This window comes from Danio rerio, chromosome 16, assembly GCF_049306965.1.
Source record: "Danio rerio strain Tuebingen ecotype United States chromosome 16, GRCz12tu, whole genome shotgun sequence".
Taxonomy (NCBI): domain Eukaryota; kingdom Metazoa; phylum Chordata; class Actinopteri; order Cypriniformes; family Danionidae; genus Danio; species Danio rerio.
Genome location: NC_133191.1, coordinates 52025685 through 52042500, shown reverse-complemented (window position 1 = coordinate 52042500; position 16816 = coordinate 52025685). Strand labels below are relative to the sequence as shown.

Sequence of the window (16816 nt, the reverse complement as noted above, 5' to 3'; positions counted from 1 at the left end):
CGCTGTGGTGCTAAGCCGGAACTAAGCCAAAGGGAAATTAATAAATGTTATGAGCTGGGAAGATGTGTGTGTGTGTGTGTTTGATTGTCTGTGTGTGGGTTTGTCTTTCTGTCAGTGTCTGTGTGTCTGTCTTTGTGTGTGTTTGTCTATGTGTGTGTGTGTGTGTGTGTGTGTGTCTCTTTCTGTTAGTGTGTTTGTCTGTGTCTGTCCTTGTGAGTGTGAGCGTGTGTTTGTTTCTCTGTTTGTGTCTGCCTGTGTGTGTGTGTGCATAGAAAAAGTGTGCTTTCTCACTCTCTCCTTCTCTCTGTGTGTATTTTGGTATTCACGACATTGGTTCCCATGAGGGAAATGTCTCATAAATCATCCCGAATGAAGTATTTTGAAAATGTATATGGAGATTTATTTATGAATACATATGTAATATTTATAATCTACAGGCTGAATATACAGACTGAACAGTACAAAATGCATTGCATTTATGGAGTGTGTGTGTGTGTGTGTGTGTGTGTGTGTGTGTGTGTGTGTGTGTGTGTGTGTGTGTGTGTGTGTGTGTGTGTGTGTGTGTGTGTGTGTGTGTGTGTGTGTGTGTGTGTTTGTGTGTGTGTGTGTATATGCGCAGTTACAGTATGTATGTATGCATATATATTTATACAACTGTTCTGTGTGGTTTCTGAGTCTGATTGGCTGATAGTCATGCAATACTCTGCAGATAACAGCACTCGTAAAGCCTCTTTACACTTGTGTGTTACTCCGCCCACATACAGCGACAAGCAGAGGACACTACAGTTTGACAAAAATCGCAGCTGTTGGGCAACATAAAGTACTTTTGAAGCTTTTTTAGTTGAGAATGTAGTTGTTTAGATTGCAACTATGCAGTTTATTTATAAGGACAGATTGCTTTGGCTTTTTCGGGGTTAATTATTGTGAAATCTTGATTACAACAGAGAAATACTGGGGAATCTCTGTAGACTAGGGTTGGGCATCTAAGCTATAATGCCGATCCGATACGCATCTCGATACAAAGAATACGATCCGATATATTAGCGATACATTTGTGACATATTGCGATGCAACACGATACGATTCACACCCATATCACGATACAATGCGATAATTCAGCACTAGCTAATTAGTTCAAGTTTATGAGATTATGTAAAAGGGGATGCTGTGCCATTGAATGAGTTTGATTATTTATTAACCAAGCAAAACCAAGACTTTTTTTACACACTGGCTTTTCTCTCAGAGCCAGAGTGTCAGTTTACAATAGGGGGCCATTTTAGAACATATAGCACATATTATTTAAGGAGTTTCAAAATAAACAGAATGTATAAGTGCAATATATATTTAATTATATATATTTGCACTCTTTCAACATAAAAAAACATTTAGCATTTCACAACAAGAATTGTGATTTAACTTTTCAACTATGAAAACAAGTTTTACAAAGATATATTGTGCCACTGAATATTCAAAACTTGAGGTGGTGAACTAGCAGTGTTATGCTGCTTTGAAACATCACTGTCACTGTAAACAACAGGCTAATAAAAATATAACAAACCAGCAATCTTCTTGCTGTGAGGTGGTCAAACTACCCACTGTGCCACCGTGAGACCAATTATTTTTATCATTATTATTATTAATATTATTATTATTATAATTAAATAAAAATTAACAGGAGGAGGTGTTTAAAACCTTCATTCTCCGTGACACTAGGCTGAATGTCTTTGCAGATGAACAATGCAGTAACATCCGTTATTGGCGTAGAGCGAGCAGAACTGTTGCGCATGGAAAAAAAAACTTGCAATGCTTTTCTCACCACTTTTGGAGCTGGTAGCTACAGTTGAAGCAGTGCGAAAGCCGGGGATGCAGGAACACTGGAAGATGCTTTCACAACAACACCGTGGCGCCGCTTCAAGTGAGATTTCAGATTACTCGTACTGCCCACGTATTTTACAGATGCGCGGCACATTTTGCAAATTGCATCTGTCCTGTCATGTCTTCCATCCTTAAATCCATAATGTTGCCATACTTTAGATTTAAAACTCAGTGGGGAATAAAATGTTTGTTTTGCTTCTCGTGCTTTCTGAGGGCGCACCACTAGCTTCATCCGCACACCTGATACACTGAGTTGTAGTGTGTGCACATCCGCAAATCCGTTGCTAAGGCATACTTTATGTAGGTCGATTAAATTATGCGCCAAAAACAGGTTGACAACACTTGTTAATAAATACAAAATACATTCTATATTAAAAATATAAGCTGTATCTCGCAAAAACCGATGCATCTTGATTTGCTTCCAAAATTTCATTCATCCTCTGCTGCTCTACCGATGCACTCGCATTGTGCACGCGCATGACCGCGTATCGATACATATCGATTAATCTTCCCATCCCTACTGTAGACTGATGTAATTTTATGCCGTTCAGGCTTATAACCGTAATATGTGAGCAAAAATTATTCCCTATTCTGGGTCACCATGGGTTGAGAGGACGTGAATGCGGTGTGTGGGTGTATATATGTATGTGTCTGTGCTGTGTATGTGTGTGTTTTCTGACAGGCTTATCTCTGCTTCTCAGGTTGGTAGTACAGTGAAGTTTGTCTGTCAGACGGGCCACTTGTTACTGGGCTCCACCACACGCACGTGTCAGCAGGATTTGACCTGGAGTGGCTCTCAACCTGAATGCATCCGTGAGTCTCACTCACTCAACACACACACACAGACAGACTGGTTCTTATATCTCTGTGGGGACTCTGATAGACGTAATGATGTTTCTACTATATAAACATTATATTCTTTCCCTCTACCCCTAAACCAAACCCACAGAGGACACACTCTGCATTTTTACATTTTCAAAATAAATCATTCTGTGTGATTTAAAAGCATGTTTACCTCAATTTTGTTTACCTCAAGTCCCCTTAAGTCTGTGTGCAGTCAGGTTTGAGTCCCCATTGGGATATGAAAACAAGTACACACACATGCACACACTTCTACATGATTTTGGTGCATTTGTGTGTGTGTTGTACTTCATCTTTTCAGGATTTTTTTTTTTGAGGCAAGTCATCTATTTTGCAAGTTATGTTATAACATTTATTTCCCCCTGCAGGAGATTTGTTTTCCATATGCACGTCATTCCATATGAAAGTGAAAAATAGGGCTTTAAAGTACAGTGCATCATGGGAAATGCAGAAGCTCTGCTGCATTTATAATCAGCAGCTCATGTTAGTTTGTGAATCTCACTAAACATTCTCACTCCAATACCTACGAAACCGTATGTTTGATCTATAATGTCATTTTACACATACGAATATGCATGCAAACACACATAAAATCACACAAATATTTTTTTAGATTTTGTTGCACAGGAATATTAATTTGCACACAATTTAAATTTTGTAAACTGCATCATAATATGTTTTATTGTTATGCATATGATGTTGTTACATTATTATATACATTATACACTACCTGACAAAAAGTCTTGTTCACCTATCCAAGTTTTGGGAACAACAAATAATAACTTGACTTCTTGTTGATCATTTGGTGTCAGAAGTGGCTTAATTGAAAGGCTTAGACCAAAGTTTTGTCATTTAACATAAATAATGTACAGTATAGAATATAAAGTCATGCTGCAGTGGAAAAATAATTAATATTGTGTATGACTCCCATCATCTTGGAGGACTGCATCCATACATCTTTGTAACGACTCAAATCACTTAATAATTAAGTCATCTGGAGTGGCAAAGAAAGCGTTCTTCCAGTTCATCAAGATTCTTTGGATTCATCTTCAATGCCTCCTTCATCTTACCCCAGACATGCTCAATAATGTTCATGTCTGGTAACTGGGTTGGCCAATCCTGGAGCAACTTGGCATTCTTTGTTTTCAGGAGCTTTGATGTGGAGGCTGAAGTATGAGAAGGAGTGCTATCCTGCTGAAGAATTTGCCCTCTACTGTGGTTTGTTATGTAATGGGCAACACAAATGTCTTGATGCCTCAGATTGTTGATTTTGCCATCCACTCTGCAGATCTCTCGCAAGCCCACGTACTGAATGTAATCCCAAACCACGATTTTTTCTTTACCAAACTTGACTGATGTCTGTGAGAATCTTGGGTCCATGTGGGTTCCAATAGGTCTTCTGCAGTTTTTATTTGTTACTCTTACAACTCGAATCAATGACAAGACTTTTGTTGTCAGGCAGTGTACATATACCCATATATACACACACACACACACACACACACACACATATATATATATATATATATATATATATATATATATATATATATATATATATATATATATATATATATATATATATATATATATATATATATATATATATATGCACAGCTAGTGTTTTTCAGCAACCGATAACCTTCTGGTGAAAGGTTGATGTGACTTTTTAATTTCATGAGATTCCTTTTACAGCATTGATATTGAAATGTAATTAAAATATAATAGGTTAAATAGACTTCAGCATTCATTTAGTTGTTCAAGCATAAAACGAGATGAAAGACGCAACCGGGTTAAAATAAATATACATATTTCAAAGTCATGAAACAATGTTATTGTGTATCTCTTGAACAGTGCTTTCACACTACAGATAAAGGCTTCTAAGCTGCGAGTTGCTATACAGTAGTTACTACTAATGTTTGCGGAAAGCACAATTGTTTTGAACTGTGATCAAAACTGACTAAAGTTGGTGCCATCTGTGTAGTGGTTAGTGCGTTGACACATGCTCATGGCAACACGAGCCGATTCCCACTTCAAGGTCCTATGCCGATCCTTCCCCTCTCTCCGCTCCCCATGCTTTCCTGTTAATACAAATGTTTAAGAATCTCTTAAAATAATTATAGGAAATATTTAGCAAAATGAAACTATTAGAGAAAATGAAACTGTCTTTTATAAATATTTATTATGAAAATGATACACACATACATATAAACAAACCAGTACACAGCTATTTTGTTACATAGATATTTAAATTTATATATAATTTGTTTCATATACATATACACTCACCGGCCACTTTATTATGTACACCTTACTAGTACCGTTGAACCTCCTTTTGCCTTCACACCCGCCTTAATCCTGTGTGGCATAGATTAAATAAAATAATGGAAAATTGCTCTGAGATTTTGGTCTATATTGACATGATAGCACCACGCAGTTGCTGCAGAGCAAAGGTGCTCTATTGGATTGAGGTCTGGTGACTGTGGAGGCCATATAAGTACAGTGAACTCACTGTCATGGTCAAGAAACAAGTCTGAGATGATTCACGCTTGATGACATGGAGCGTTATCCTGTTGATAATAAGCATTTTTGCCCACAAAAATGCAACTCACTGGATATTTTCTCTTTTTCGGACCATTCTCTGTAAACCCTAGAGATGCTTGTGCATGAAAATCCCAGCAGTTTCTGAAATACTCAGACAAGCTCGTCTGGCATCAACAACCATGCCACGTTTAAAGTCATTTAAATCACCTTTTTTCCCCATTCTGATGCTCGGTTTAAAGCAGATTGTCTTGAACATGTCTACATGCCTAAATGCATTGAGTTGCTGCCATGTGATTGGCTGATAAGAAATTTGTGTTAACAAGCAGTTAGACAGGTATACCTAATAAAGTGGCCAGTAAGTATGTGAGTATATATATATATATATATATATATATATATATATATATATATATATATACATATATATATATATATACATTTTATCAAATATATGCATGCATGTATGTATTTATATATACATAATGTATACAGTACATATAAGTCTATTTTGTCAAAAACAAACTATTTTTTAGCCCAGCATTATTTTGCTTTTTGAAAGAGTCATTTTTCAAAGACAACACCTTTTTCTCTCCTTCTCACTTCTTACTTCAGTAATGTCACACTTTATTGTTTTAGGTGCGAGTAATTATTTGTGTCTCCATTTCTGATTCTGCTCTTGCAGCTCACTCCTGTAAGCAACCAAAGACTCCTCCGCATGCTAATGTGTTGGGGATGGACCTGCCGTCATTCGGCTACACACTGCTGTACTCCTGCCAGCCCGGATTCATCCTCACCGGCGGCTCCGAGCACCGTGCATGCAGACCGGATGGATCCTGGACCGGCAAAGTGCCCGTCTGTAGAGGTGAGGAGATTAACACAACACACAAACACACAAATATATGTGTATCTATCTACATATGCAAACGCAAACACATACACAAACACACAAATAGAAATACGCACACAAAAATTATTTTGTGATGTATTTGTGGCCATCTCTGCACACACACAGCACAGTTCAAATCTGTGTTTTTTTGGCCGGTCTTTTGTCTTGTGGAGGCAGAAGCGACAGATGTGCTTCCTCTGCTGGATGTGGGAAATCATGTGTGAAATGCGCTCCCTTTAAAGCCATTTGAAATGCAAAGAGTCTTTGTTGCAGTGATATGCATTTTTTGGTGTCTTTCAGCCGGCTCCAAAACATCAGAAAAAGTCATAACGCCTGTACAAGGAACATCCAGTCCCAAAGTCAACGGTGAGTCTCACAATGCTGCAACAAACACTGTAAACAAAGATCACAGTCATGTGAAACTGATGCCATTTGTGTGGGAATAACACAGATTAAGTGTCTTTACCTGACAGAAATCACAAAAAACGTCCAGGCTGAAATCCAGCCAATCAGAAACATTTTCTGCCAGTCAATCATTTTGTATGTTTACAGTAGAAAAACTTTTCTCTCCGTATGCACCAGACACTTTACTTAAACTCTATCTTACTAACTATGGAAAATAATGTTTACTTGAATGAACCACTCAATCGTGTTGCACTACTTGTTTTCATCAACCATAAATAAGCTATTTTTTACAATATCTTGCTTAATATTATTCTGTATTATGTAAAAGTACTTGTATAGTCTGTCTTAGGTTGTCTATAGTTATGCATTTATAGTACATGTATAGTTAGATTACCGCTGCCGTATGTTAGTTATGTATAGGTTTAATATAGCTCTTATGTCCAATGTTGTGTTCATTCTCACTATCCTTAGTTATCAGGGGTCACCACAGTGGAATGAACCACCAATTACTCTGACTTAAGTTATGATATGTTGTGAACATCCACTTACAATGTGGCGACAAACACTGTAAACAAAAATCAAAGCAATGTGAAACTGGTGCCATTTATGTGGGAATAACACAGGTTTAGGGCCCTATCGTACACCCGGCGTAATGTGGCGGAAGGCGCGGAGCAATAGTCTTTTGCTACTTTCAGCTCGGTGCAAGGATCATTCACAGGCGTTCTGGTCTAAAAAAGCAGGCGTGTTTTGGCGCGTTGCTATTTTGAGTAAATAGTCTGTTCTTTTGACCAGAACAAAGTCTGTCTATTGTCTGGCGCAAAATGCGCCTGGCTTACACACTACAAACAAGATGTAGAGCAATACACAAACATCTTTACATATGAAAAAGATAGAATATATTAAGGATATATATAATAAGGATATATATAGGATATAAATATGAATGATCAAAATATTACAAAACATATTAATTTCTAGCCTACATGAATTTAAAAACCACTGCCTTACTTTCTACATCTCGGGAGGTTTTTTCAGTTCATTCAATTAGCTTTTGTATAATATCATTATTAGCAGTATTATTTATTATATCCATATTTATATTTGTTTTATTAAAAACAAGCTTAGATTTGTCCACCTGTCAGGTTTTAGATCATATGGGGCATTGTAGGTGTATTTGGAAATAACTCAGTATTTTGAACACACTTTGTTATTATTGTTCATTGATTCGTTTGCTGGAAATTAGAACTGAATTTAGAAATACTTTTGAAACAAATCTTTGCGCTTAACAAACAAAATTAATTATTAATAGCCTAATTGATGTCTTTGTGGTAAAGTTTCCCTATCCACGAGAGCAAGAGCGAAAGTGAACTTACTTTACGTCATGTTAATAGCAAATGTGCTTATGACACGACACAGCTGGCTCTTAAAGATAATGGGAGATGAGACTCTGATTGGTTTATTCCTAAAACACATCTATAACTCATTAAGAAAATAAGCTCAACCCTATTAGACCATGCGCCATGGTGCAAAGTGAATTTTTCCGTCCTTAAATTAGCAAAAATGCGTTCTGACACGCCCTGAAAGCGTTTGCGCTTTGCGCTCTGCGTATGGACCGTCAAAATAGAGCACAAAGTGTCTATACCTGACAGAAATCACAAAATGTCCAGGCTGAAATCCAGCCAATCAGAAACATTGTCTGCCGGTCAATCATTTTGGGCTCTCTTTTGACAATCCAGATGCAAAATCTGAAGTGCAGGGCGCAAAAGCATTATGGGAGTGTCAGAATCCACGTTTGCTATTTTAAGGTTGAAAAAAAATCCGCTTTGCGCCGTGGCGTATGGTCTAACAGGGTTGTGCTTTTTCTCTTAATGAGTTATCGGTGTGCTTTGAGATTAACCAATCAGAGTCTCATCTCCCATTTCCTTTAAGAGTCAGTTGTGTCATGCCATAGCTCATTTGCTATATACATGGCGGACTTTGTAAGTGGAAAAACTGAACGCTTCACCAGCAAGAAAACAGTTAAACAGCATCTGCAGTGTGAGGATGAGAGATGAGCCTCCTCATTCTTTACTTTCAGTTTAACTCTCGTGGATAGGGAAACATATTGTAGACCCAGATATCCATCACTCTATACATAATTAATTTTGTTTATTAAGCGCAAAGATTTGTTTCAAAACTATTTCTAAATTCAGTTCTAATTTCCAGCAAACGAATAAAAGAACAATAATAACGAAATGTGGTCAAACAACTGAGTTATATCTAAATACACCTGCTATGCCCCATATGGTCTAAAACCTGACAGGTGGACAAATCTAAGCTTGTTTTTAATAAAACAAATATAAATATGCATTTAATAAATAATACTGCTAATAATTATAATTACATTTATAATTATATAATAACATTTATTTAATTATAATAACAAAAGTAAATTGTTATGAATAAACTTAAAAAGCCCCCCAAGATGAAGAAGACATGAAGGCTGTGGTTTTTATATTTATGTAGGCTAGAAAATAATATGTTTTGTAATATTTTAATCCTTTCATTCTTTTTCATTTGTAAAGATATTTGTGTTTTGCTGTACATCCTGTGTGTATTAAGCAATGTTTAAGCGAGAAGCACAGCTAACGTGCTCTGCGCTGGACTTTAGACCTCCTCTAAGCTGGTCTATTGAACAGTCTATTTTAGTTCCTCAAAATAGCAACGCGCCAGCAATGCGCCTCAACACGCCTCCTTTTTTAGACCAGAACGCCTATGGACGCACATGTCAGCGCAGATGCATGCTTGCGCTGAGCTGAAACTAGCAGACAACAATTGTGTCGCACCTTGCGCCACATTGCACCGGGTGTATGATAGGGCCACTTTAGGGCTACTTTAGAAACACTTTTCTCTGCACATTTTACAGTAATGATATACAATACTGAAAATACATATATACACTGTAAAAACAAAAAATAATAATTTTACGGTTTATTTCCGGCAGCTGGGGTGTATATATATATATATATATATATATATATATATATATATATATATATATATATATATATATATATATATATATATTAGGGTTGGGCATCTAAGCTATAATGCCGATCCGATACGCATCTCGATACAAAGAATACGATCCGATATATTAGCGATACATTTGTGACATATTGCGATGCGACACGATACGATTCACACCCATATCACGATACGATGCGATATTTCAGCACTAATTAGATCAAGTTTATGAGATGATGTGAAAGAGGATGCTGTGCCATTGAATGAGTTTGATTATTTATTAACCAAGCAAAACCAAGACTTTTTTTACAAACTGGCTTTTCTCTCAGAGCCAGAGTGTCAGTTTACAGTAGAGGGCCATTTTAGAACATATAGCACATATTATTTAAGTATTTTCAAGATAAACAGAATGTATAAGTGCAATATCAATTAAAAAAATATGTATATATTTGCACTCTTTCAACATAAATAAATTTAGCATTGCACAACAAGAATTGTGATTTAACTTTTCAACTATGAAAACAAGTTTTACAAAGATATTTTGCCACTGATTATTCAAAACTTAAGGTTGTAAACTAGCAGTGTTATGCTGCTTTGAAACATCACTGTCACTGTAAACAACAGGCTAATAAAAATATAACAAACCAGCAATCTTCTTGCTGTGAGGTGGTCAAACTACCCACTGTGCCACCGTGACACCCAATTATTTTTATCATTATTATTATTAATATTATTATTATTATAATTAAATAAAAATTAACAGGAGGAGGTGTTTAAAACCTTCGTTCTCCGTGACACTAGGCTGAATATCTTTGCAGATGAACAATGCAATAGCATTCGTTATTGGCGTAGAGCGAGCAGAACTGTTGCGCACGGAAAAAAAACTTGCAATGCTGTTCTCACCACTTTTGGAGCTGGTTGAAGCAGTGCGAAAGCCGGGGATGCAGAAACACTGGAAGATGCCTTCACAACAACACCGTGGCGCTGCTTCAAGTGAGATTTCAGATTAGTCGTACTGCCCGCGTATTTTACAGATGCGCGGCACATTTTGCAAATTGCATCTGTCCTGGCAAGTCGTCCATCCTTAAATCCATAATGTTGCTTGCCATACTTTAGATTTAAAACTCAGTGGGGAATACAATGTTTGTTTTGCTTCTCGCACTTTCTGAGGGCGCTCCACTAGCTTCATCCGCACACCTGATACACTGAGTTGTAGTGTGAGTGTACACATCCGCAAATCCGTTGCTAAGGCTTACTTTATGTAGGTCGATTAAATTATGCGCCAAAAACAGGTTGACAACACTTGTTAATAAATAAAAAATACATTCTATATTAAAAATATAAGCTGTATCTCGGAAAAATCGATGCATCTCGCAAAAACCGATGCATCTCGATTTGCTTCCAAAATTTCATTCATCCTCTGCTGCTCAACCGATTCACTCGCATCGTGCACGCGCATGACCGCGTATCGATACATATCGGTTAATCTTCCCATCCCTAATATATATATACATATATATATATATATATATATATATATATATATATATATATATATATATATATATATATAAATATATATATATATATATATATATATATATATATATATATATATATATATATATATATATATACATAATTTTTCTTTTTAAAAAAAATATTTTATTTATTTCTCTTATTTATTTATTTATTTTGGCCCACCCTAAATTTCCAAGCTAGAGCCAAGCCTGCTGTCAATTAACATTTTTTTCCAGTGTAGGCTGCTTGTTCAGTAATACAGAAACAGACATCATTTATTGTTTCCCTTTCCACATTCAACCACTCGTATAAAGTCTGTTCTTCAGTATTTCCCTTCATTATCATCGTTGATATCCGAAAGTGAACGTTGAGCTGGCTATCGTCTCTTCTCTAACGTAATTCGCAGCCAGATCCACAGAAAACCATTTGAGGTGTTAATTATGCTGAACAGCAAGCGCAAATGGCTTCCTAACCTAAACTGACACATTAAATCTTCTTATTGCAGTTCCCGACGACGTATTTGCGCCCACGTTCTTGTGGAAAGGTTCCTTCGAGTACAAAGGAGCGAAGCAGCCCATGACTTTGACAATCACTAGCTTTAACGCCACCACGGGGAAAGTCAATGCGACTTTAACTAACAGGCACTCAGAACTGCTGTTGTCAGGTAAGAGCCATAATGGCGGCGTTCGTGTCATAAACACTTCGATCACTGCATAAACCCGCTGTAAACAAAACCTCTGCTCTCTGTAATCTCAGCACTCAGATCAGGCCTAAAAATGTCACTTATTCTTAATACAAGATGCTCCTTTAGAGCTCCTGTAATTCTCCTGCACTTATAATACGCTGCTGTCAAAAGTTTGGAGTTGGGAATGTTTTTAAAAGATTCCTCTGCTCAACAAACCTACATGTTTTGTTAAAAAAAAAGTGAAGTAAAACAGTTTTAAATAAGTCCATAAACAAATTATAGGAGAAATAGGCAATCTTCTTGCTTTACAAGTATTATTGCTGTCGTTTTTATCAATCTAATGCATCTGTAGCATCTAACGCAAGCAATAGTGTATTGTGTTTTTTTTTAATGAAATACAATTTAAAAAATTGCTTATAAATGTAATAATCGCTTGAAATTGTCTTTTTTGGTGGAGATCCGGCAAATTTTAATGCATATTTAAATCATTTTCATTTTAAATTGTTATATTATTTAATTTACTAATACAAATTTTTTTTCTTATTTATAACTTCCACACTAGCCGAAAAATCAAGAATAAAAATTAAAAGTTGTGGAAATAGCTGTTTCCTCTTTTAATAATCTTTCATTTATATATATATATATATATATATATATATATATATATATATATATATATATATATATATATATATATATATATATATATATATATATATATATATATATATTTATATATATAAATATATATATATATATATATATATATATATATATATATATATATATATATATATATATATATATATATATATATATATGCAGTTGACGTCAGAATTAGTAGCCCCGTTTGAATTTTTTTTTCTTTTTTAAATATTTCCCAAATGAGGTTTAACAGAGCAAGGAATTTTTTACAGTATGCCTGATAATATTTTTTTCTTCTGGACAAAGTCTTATGTGTTTTATTTCAGCTAGAATAAAAGAATAAAAAAAGAATAAAAAAAGTTAAAAAAAAATTTAAACACCATTTTAAAGTCAAAATTATTAGCCCCTTTAAGCAATACTTTTTTAATTTGTCTACAAAACAACCTGCCTATAGTTACCCTAATTAACCTAGTTAAGCCTTTAAATGTCACTTTAAGCTGTATAGAAGTGTCTTAAAAATATCTAGTCATATCTATATGTCTATCTATCTATCTATCTATCTATCTATCTATCTATCTATCTATCTATCTATCTATCTATCTATCTATCTATCTATCTATCTATCTATCTATCTATCTATCTATCTATCTATATATCTGTCTGTCTGTCTGTCTGTCTGTCTGTCTGTCTGTCTGTCTATCTATCTATATTTATGCTTTCAGGATTTTTTTAATAAATTAAAAGTTCAAAACCATAGCATTTACAGTGCTCCACATAAATAAGTACGCCTTATATACATTTCTCAGTAAAGGGATATAAGGATATGTTACTGCAATTAAACAAAACAGTTTATATTTATTAAAATAAAATTTCAGTCACGAAACATCTTTAGAAGTAGAAAAATTATACAAGTGAAATATTGCAAAAATAAAAATTACAAACTACGAAATTTAAATGATGTTTTATATATATAAAATTCCATTTTCCTCTATTTAAATGTAATATTTTTCTCTAAAATATAAATTTGGATGTACTTGTTTTTGGACAGTAAGTTGGACAGTGTACGTATTTTTGGACTATTTAGAAAGTTTTTTGTTAGATTAGCTTTAGATTTGGCTCAGTACTGACTAATCTAATGTATATGCACAAATAGTATATTGTATAGCATCTTATAGAAAATAGCAATTTATTACTTGTGAGGGCTGTACTGTATATACTAAACACTATATTAAATAGAAATCTCCCTACTGTCATTTTTCATCCCCTTCATGCATTCCTGGTTAATAAAAGTACTTCTGTCTTTTAAAAAGAGTAACTTTAAAACAATTGTGTAGTTTTATATCAGAAAACACACTTTATGAAATCCATTGGATTAAAAAGCTTTTATGTATTGAAAAACCTGCATGGTGATCTCTGATTAGCATGAGAATTAAATAAAATGCATAAATCATCTAACATGTTTTCTCTTTTTATCAGGAACCTGAACACAAACCAAAAATATCTGATTATTCCTAGCAAGTCTGACAGCGGTCCAAAAACAGCAAACCCTCCAGTTGAGAGCAAATAAAAGCAAAACTGTGAAACTAATGTTATAAAGTGGATAATTCACACTCTGCCATCTAATTGCACGCAGTGAAGTAGCCAATATTTACACACCTGCCATCGCAAAGTCGAATTTTATATTGTTGTAAATGTAATAAATATTAATCCAAATACATTTGCATTAATGAGCAGGTGCTCACCATGAAGTGGCCACTAAATCAACGCAAGACACGTTTTAATGGTTTGTCTTCTGAACGCAGGTGTTTACAAGAGTAGAGACGCCCGTCTGACGCTGCGTCTGTATCACATGAAAACTCTGCTGAAGAACACCTACAGCAAGACCACAGAGGAGAGCATGATCATGGACGGCTTTGTAAGTTTCATTTAGGCTTTCTAACTTTAAAGTGTGCCTGTTATGCTAGTTTAACCCTCTGGGGTCTGAGGGTGTTTTGGGGCTCTGGAGAAGTTTTGACATGCACTGACATTTGTGTTGTTTTCAGTATCTTAAAAACATATAAATGGCTAAATTGTGATAACACTGTAAACAGCACAAGTCGGGCTACAATAATACCTAAGCAGCATGTTTGTATGTGTGGTTGTGTTTTTGAGAATGAAACGTTTATGCGTGGTTAGTGAAAAACTAAAATTTTGAAGTCACTGAAACAAGGCCGTGAAACACACAGAGAACATTTGTGCACAAGACATTCAAGAACTGGATCTGGTAGTCTAGTGTTTTTGCTTCAAAATGATGTTAGAATCATCTTGTTCACTTGCTCACAGAAAACAATATAATGAATTAAAATTTCTAAGTCACTTTTTAAGTGAAATTGGTTTTTGCGGGAAGGTGTGAACTATCATTTCTATGCAGTGAGTCACACCTGAGAAGACAAAGACCTGCATAATGAGCTGCATAATAAGCCATCAGGCTCGCGCCTCAGACGCTTGTAATAACAATGCCCCGTGGGCGTGGTCACATTAAAACTAATGAGATCAGACTGAGAAACTAGACATAGCGTTGGTTTCATACCGATTACTTTATCAAGCAATGTTTGTTTTCAACATGCATAGCTGCGTTTAAAAGTAGACACTTTAAGCTTTCTAGAAATACATGTCTCATATGTGTGCGTTTTGTATTCGCAGAGTTTTAGCGCATTTTACCGACGTGTTTCTAAAAGCAGATCACGGAGAGAAAAAAGACAGAATGCCTACACTTTTTGTTTTCCTTATTTTGCAAAAGCACACACGTTTGTTACGTGTGTACAAAACAAAAAGTAGACACATAACAGTTTCCATTGATGTATTGATCTTATCTGTACGATCAAAACTGAAAGTGTTATTTAAGTTCATTTCAGCAGTTTGACGCCACCACAGGTCAAAACGCGTATACGCGGTCTTCGACCCCAGAGGGTTAAAGGAGACCTGTTATGGAAAAATCACTTTTAGAAGGGGTTTACAGTGTGTGAATATCGCCAGCCTCGAATTGTTATTAGCCAGCTATTTTTTTGCAATCACGCTGTATGAGAACTGTCTGCAGAAACACTTTGATTGACAGTCTCCCTTTGTACGAGTCATCAGAGGGGGAAAGCCCCGCCCATTAGTGACCATCTCTTCCTCATTAGCATAAACATTGCTTATGAGGGCAAAATTATTAGTCCCCTTTAAGCTATATTTTTTCTCGACTGTCTACAGAACAAAGCATCGTTATACAAGAACTTGCATAATTACCCTAACCTGCCTAGTTAACCTAATAAACCTAGCTAAGCGTTTAAATGTCACTTTAAGCTGTATAGAAGTGTCTTGAAAAATATCTAGTCAAATATTATTTACTGTCATCATGACAAAGATAAAATAAATCAGTTATTAGAGATGAGTTATTAAAACTATCTGCTCTCTGTTAAACAGAAAAACATATACAGGGGGGCTAATAAATCAGGGGGGCTAATAATTCTGACTTCAACTGTGTGTCCACGTCTTGTACATTGAAGGAGGACTGGGAACGTTCCTTCATAGATATATACATTAGATGTCGCCTGGCCTGTTGTTGTCTATTGGACAGAATGCGTCAATAGCGCCGCCATCTTGGTACAGGGTAGCGTTTCTTTGAAATGAATGCGGGACCAAGGTACAGTGGAGGACTGTGGCCATCCAAAGCCAGAGATATACACATATACACATTTATCTGTGATCGGGAGTTTTCCTGGATGTTAGTATGTAATTTTTTCTTTTCTTATTACGAAAATTATAATTTTTCATCACTTTTCTACATTGATGGATCAGTGACCGCACGGGCATTTCTGACAAAAAGCTTGTGTTTGTTTGTACAGAAATGTACTATTCACCCTCCCTGTTAAATTTGATCTAATCATGTCCTGAAACACACCTCCTCTCCTGTTTTCACTTCTCATACTGACGGAGGGAGCGATTCGTTTGTGAATGAATCCCCCGAACGACTCTTTCACTTGTCGACAATAATACAAGTTTCTGGCAGCGCAGCATCTCGTTGTCATATTTCTTTTGCATTGTTTGCTGATTTTATTCAACAAAACTAGCATAAGTATAGTGTTTAGTGCGAGTTGGAGCTGCATTGCCTTATGGTGAATGCAGTAAGTGACCGATTATCATCAATAACGTTACCTGATTAGCACAAAAGTTCAGAACATACAAAAACAGAAAAACACTTAATATTACCTATACAATGTTCTGCCTTTGTGCTTTGTTTTCTTTGTTTGCTCGTTACTACACCCGTAGAAAGCGCTTAAGTCCAGCATCTTCACGTAATAACACTGTCTTGACTAGTGGGGTTGAATGACATTTGTCCTGGGAGCACTGTACCAATGTGGCAGCGC

General features: G+C 35.6%; 1 protein-coding gene across 5 annotated transcripts in view; it reads left to right on the top strand.

Annotated features, from left to right (window-relative positions):
* Nucleotides 1–16816, top strand: part of csmd3a (CUB and Sushi multiple domains 3a) — a 598216-nt gene that overhangs the window by 571683 nt on the left and 9717 nt on the right. For all 5 annotated transcript variants that reach the window (XM_068214255.2, XM_068214256.2, XM_021467030.3 and 2 more), the window contains 5 exons: nucleotides 2577–2688; nucleotides 5963–6142; nucleotides 6467–6532; nucleotides 11604–11762; nucleotides 14231–14343. In XM_068214255.2, coding sequence (XP_068070356.1) covers nucleotides 2577–2688; nucleotides 5963–6142; nucleotides 6467–6532; nucleotides 11604–11762; nucleotides 14231–14343 — 630 coding nt within the window. The remainder of the gene's footprint in view (nucleotides 1–2576; nucleotides 2689–5962; nucleotides 6143–6466; nucleotides 6533–11603; nucleotides 11763–14230; nucleotides 14344–16816) is intronic.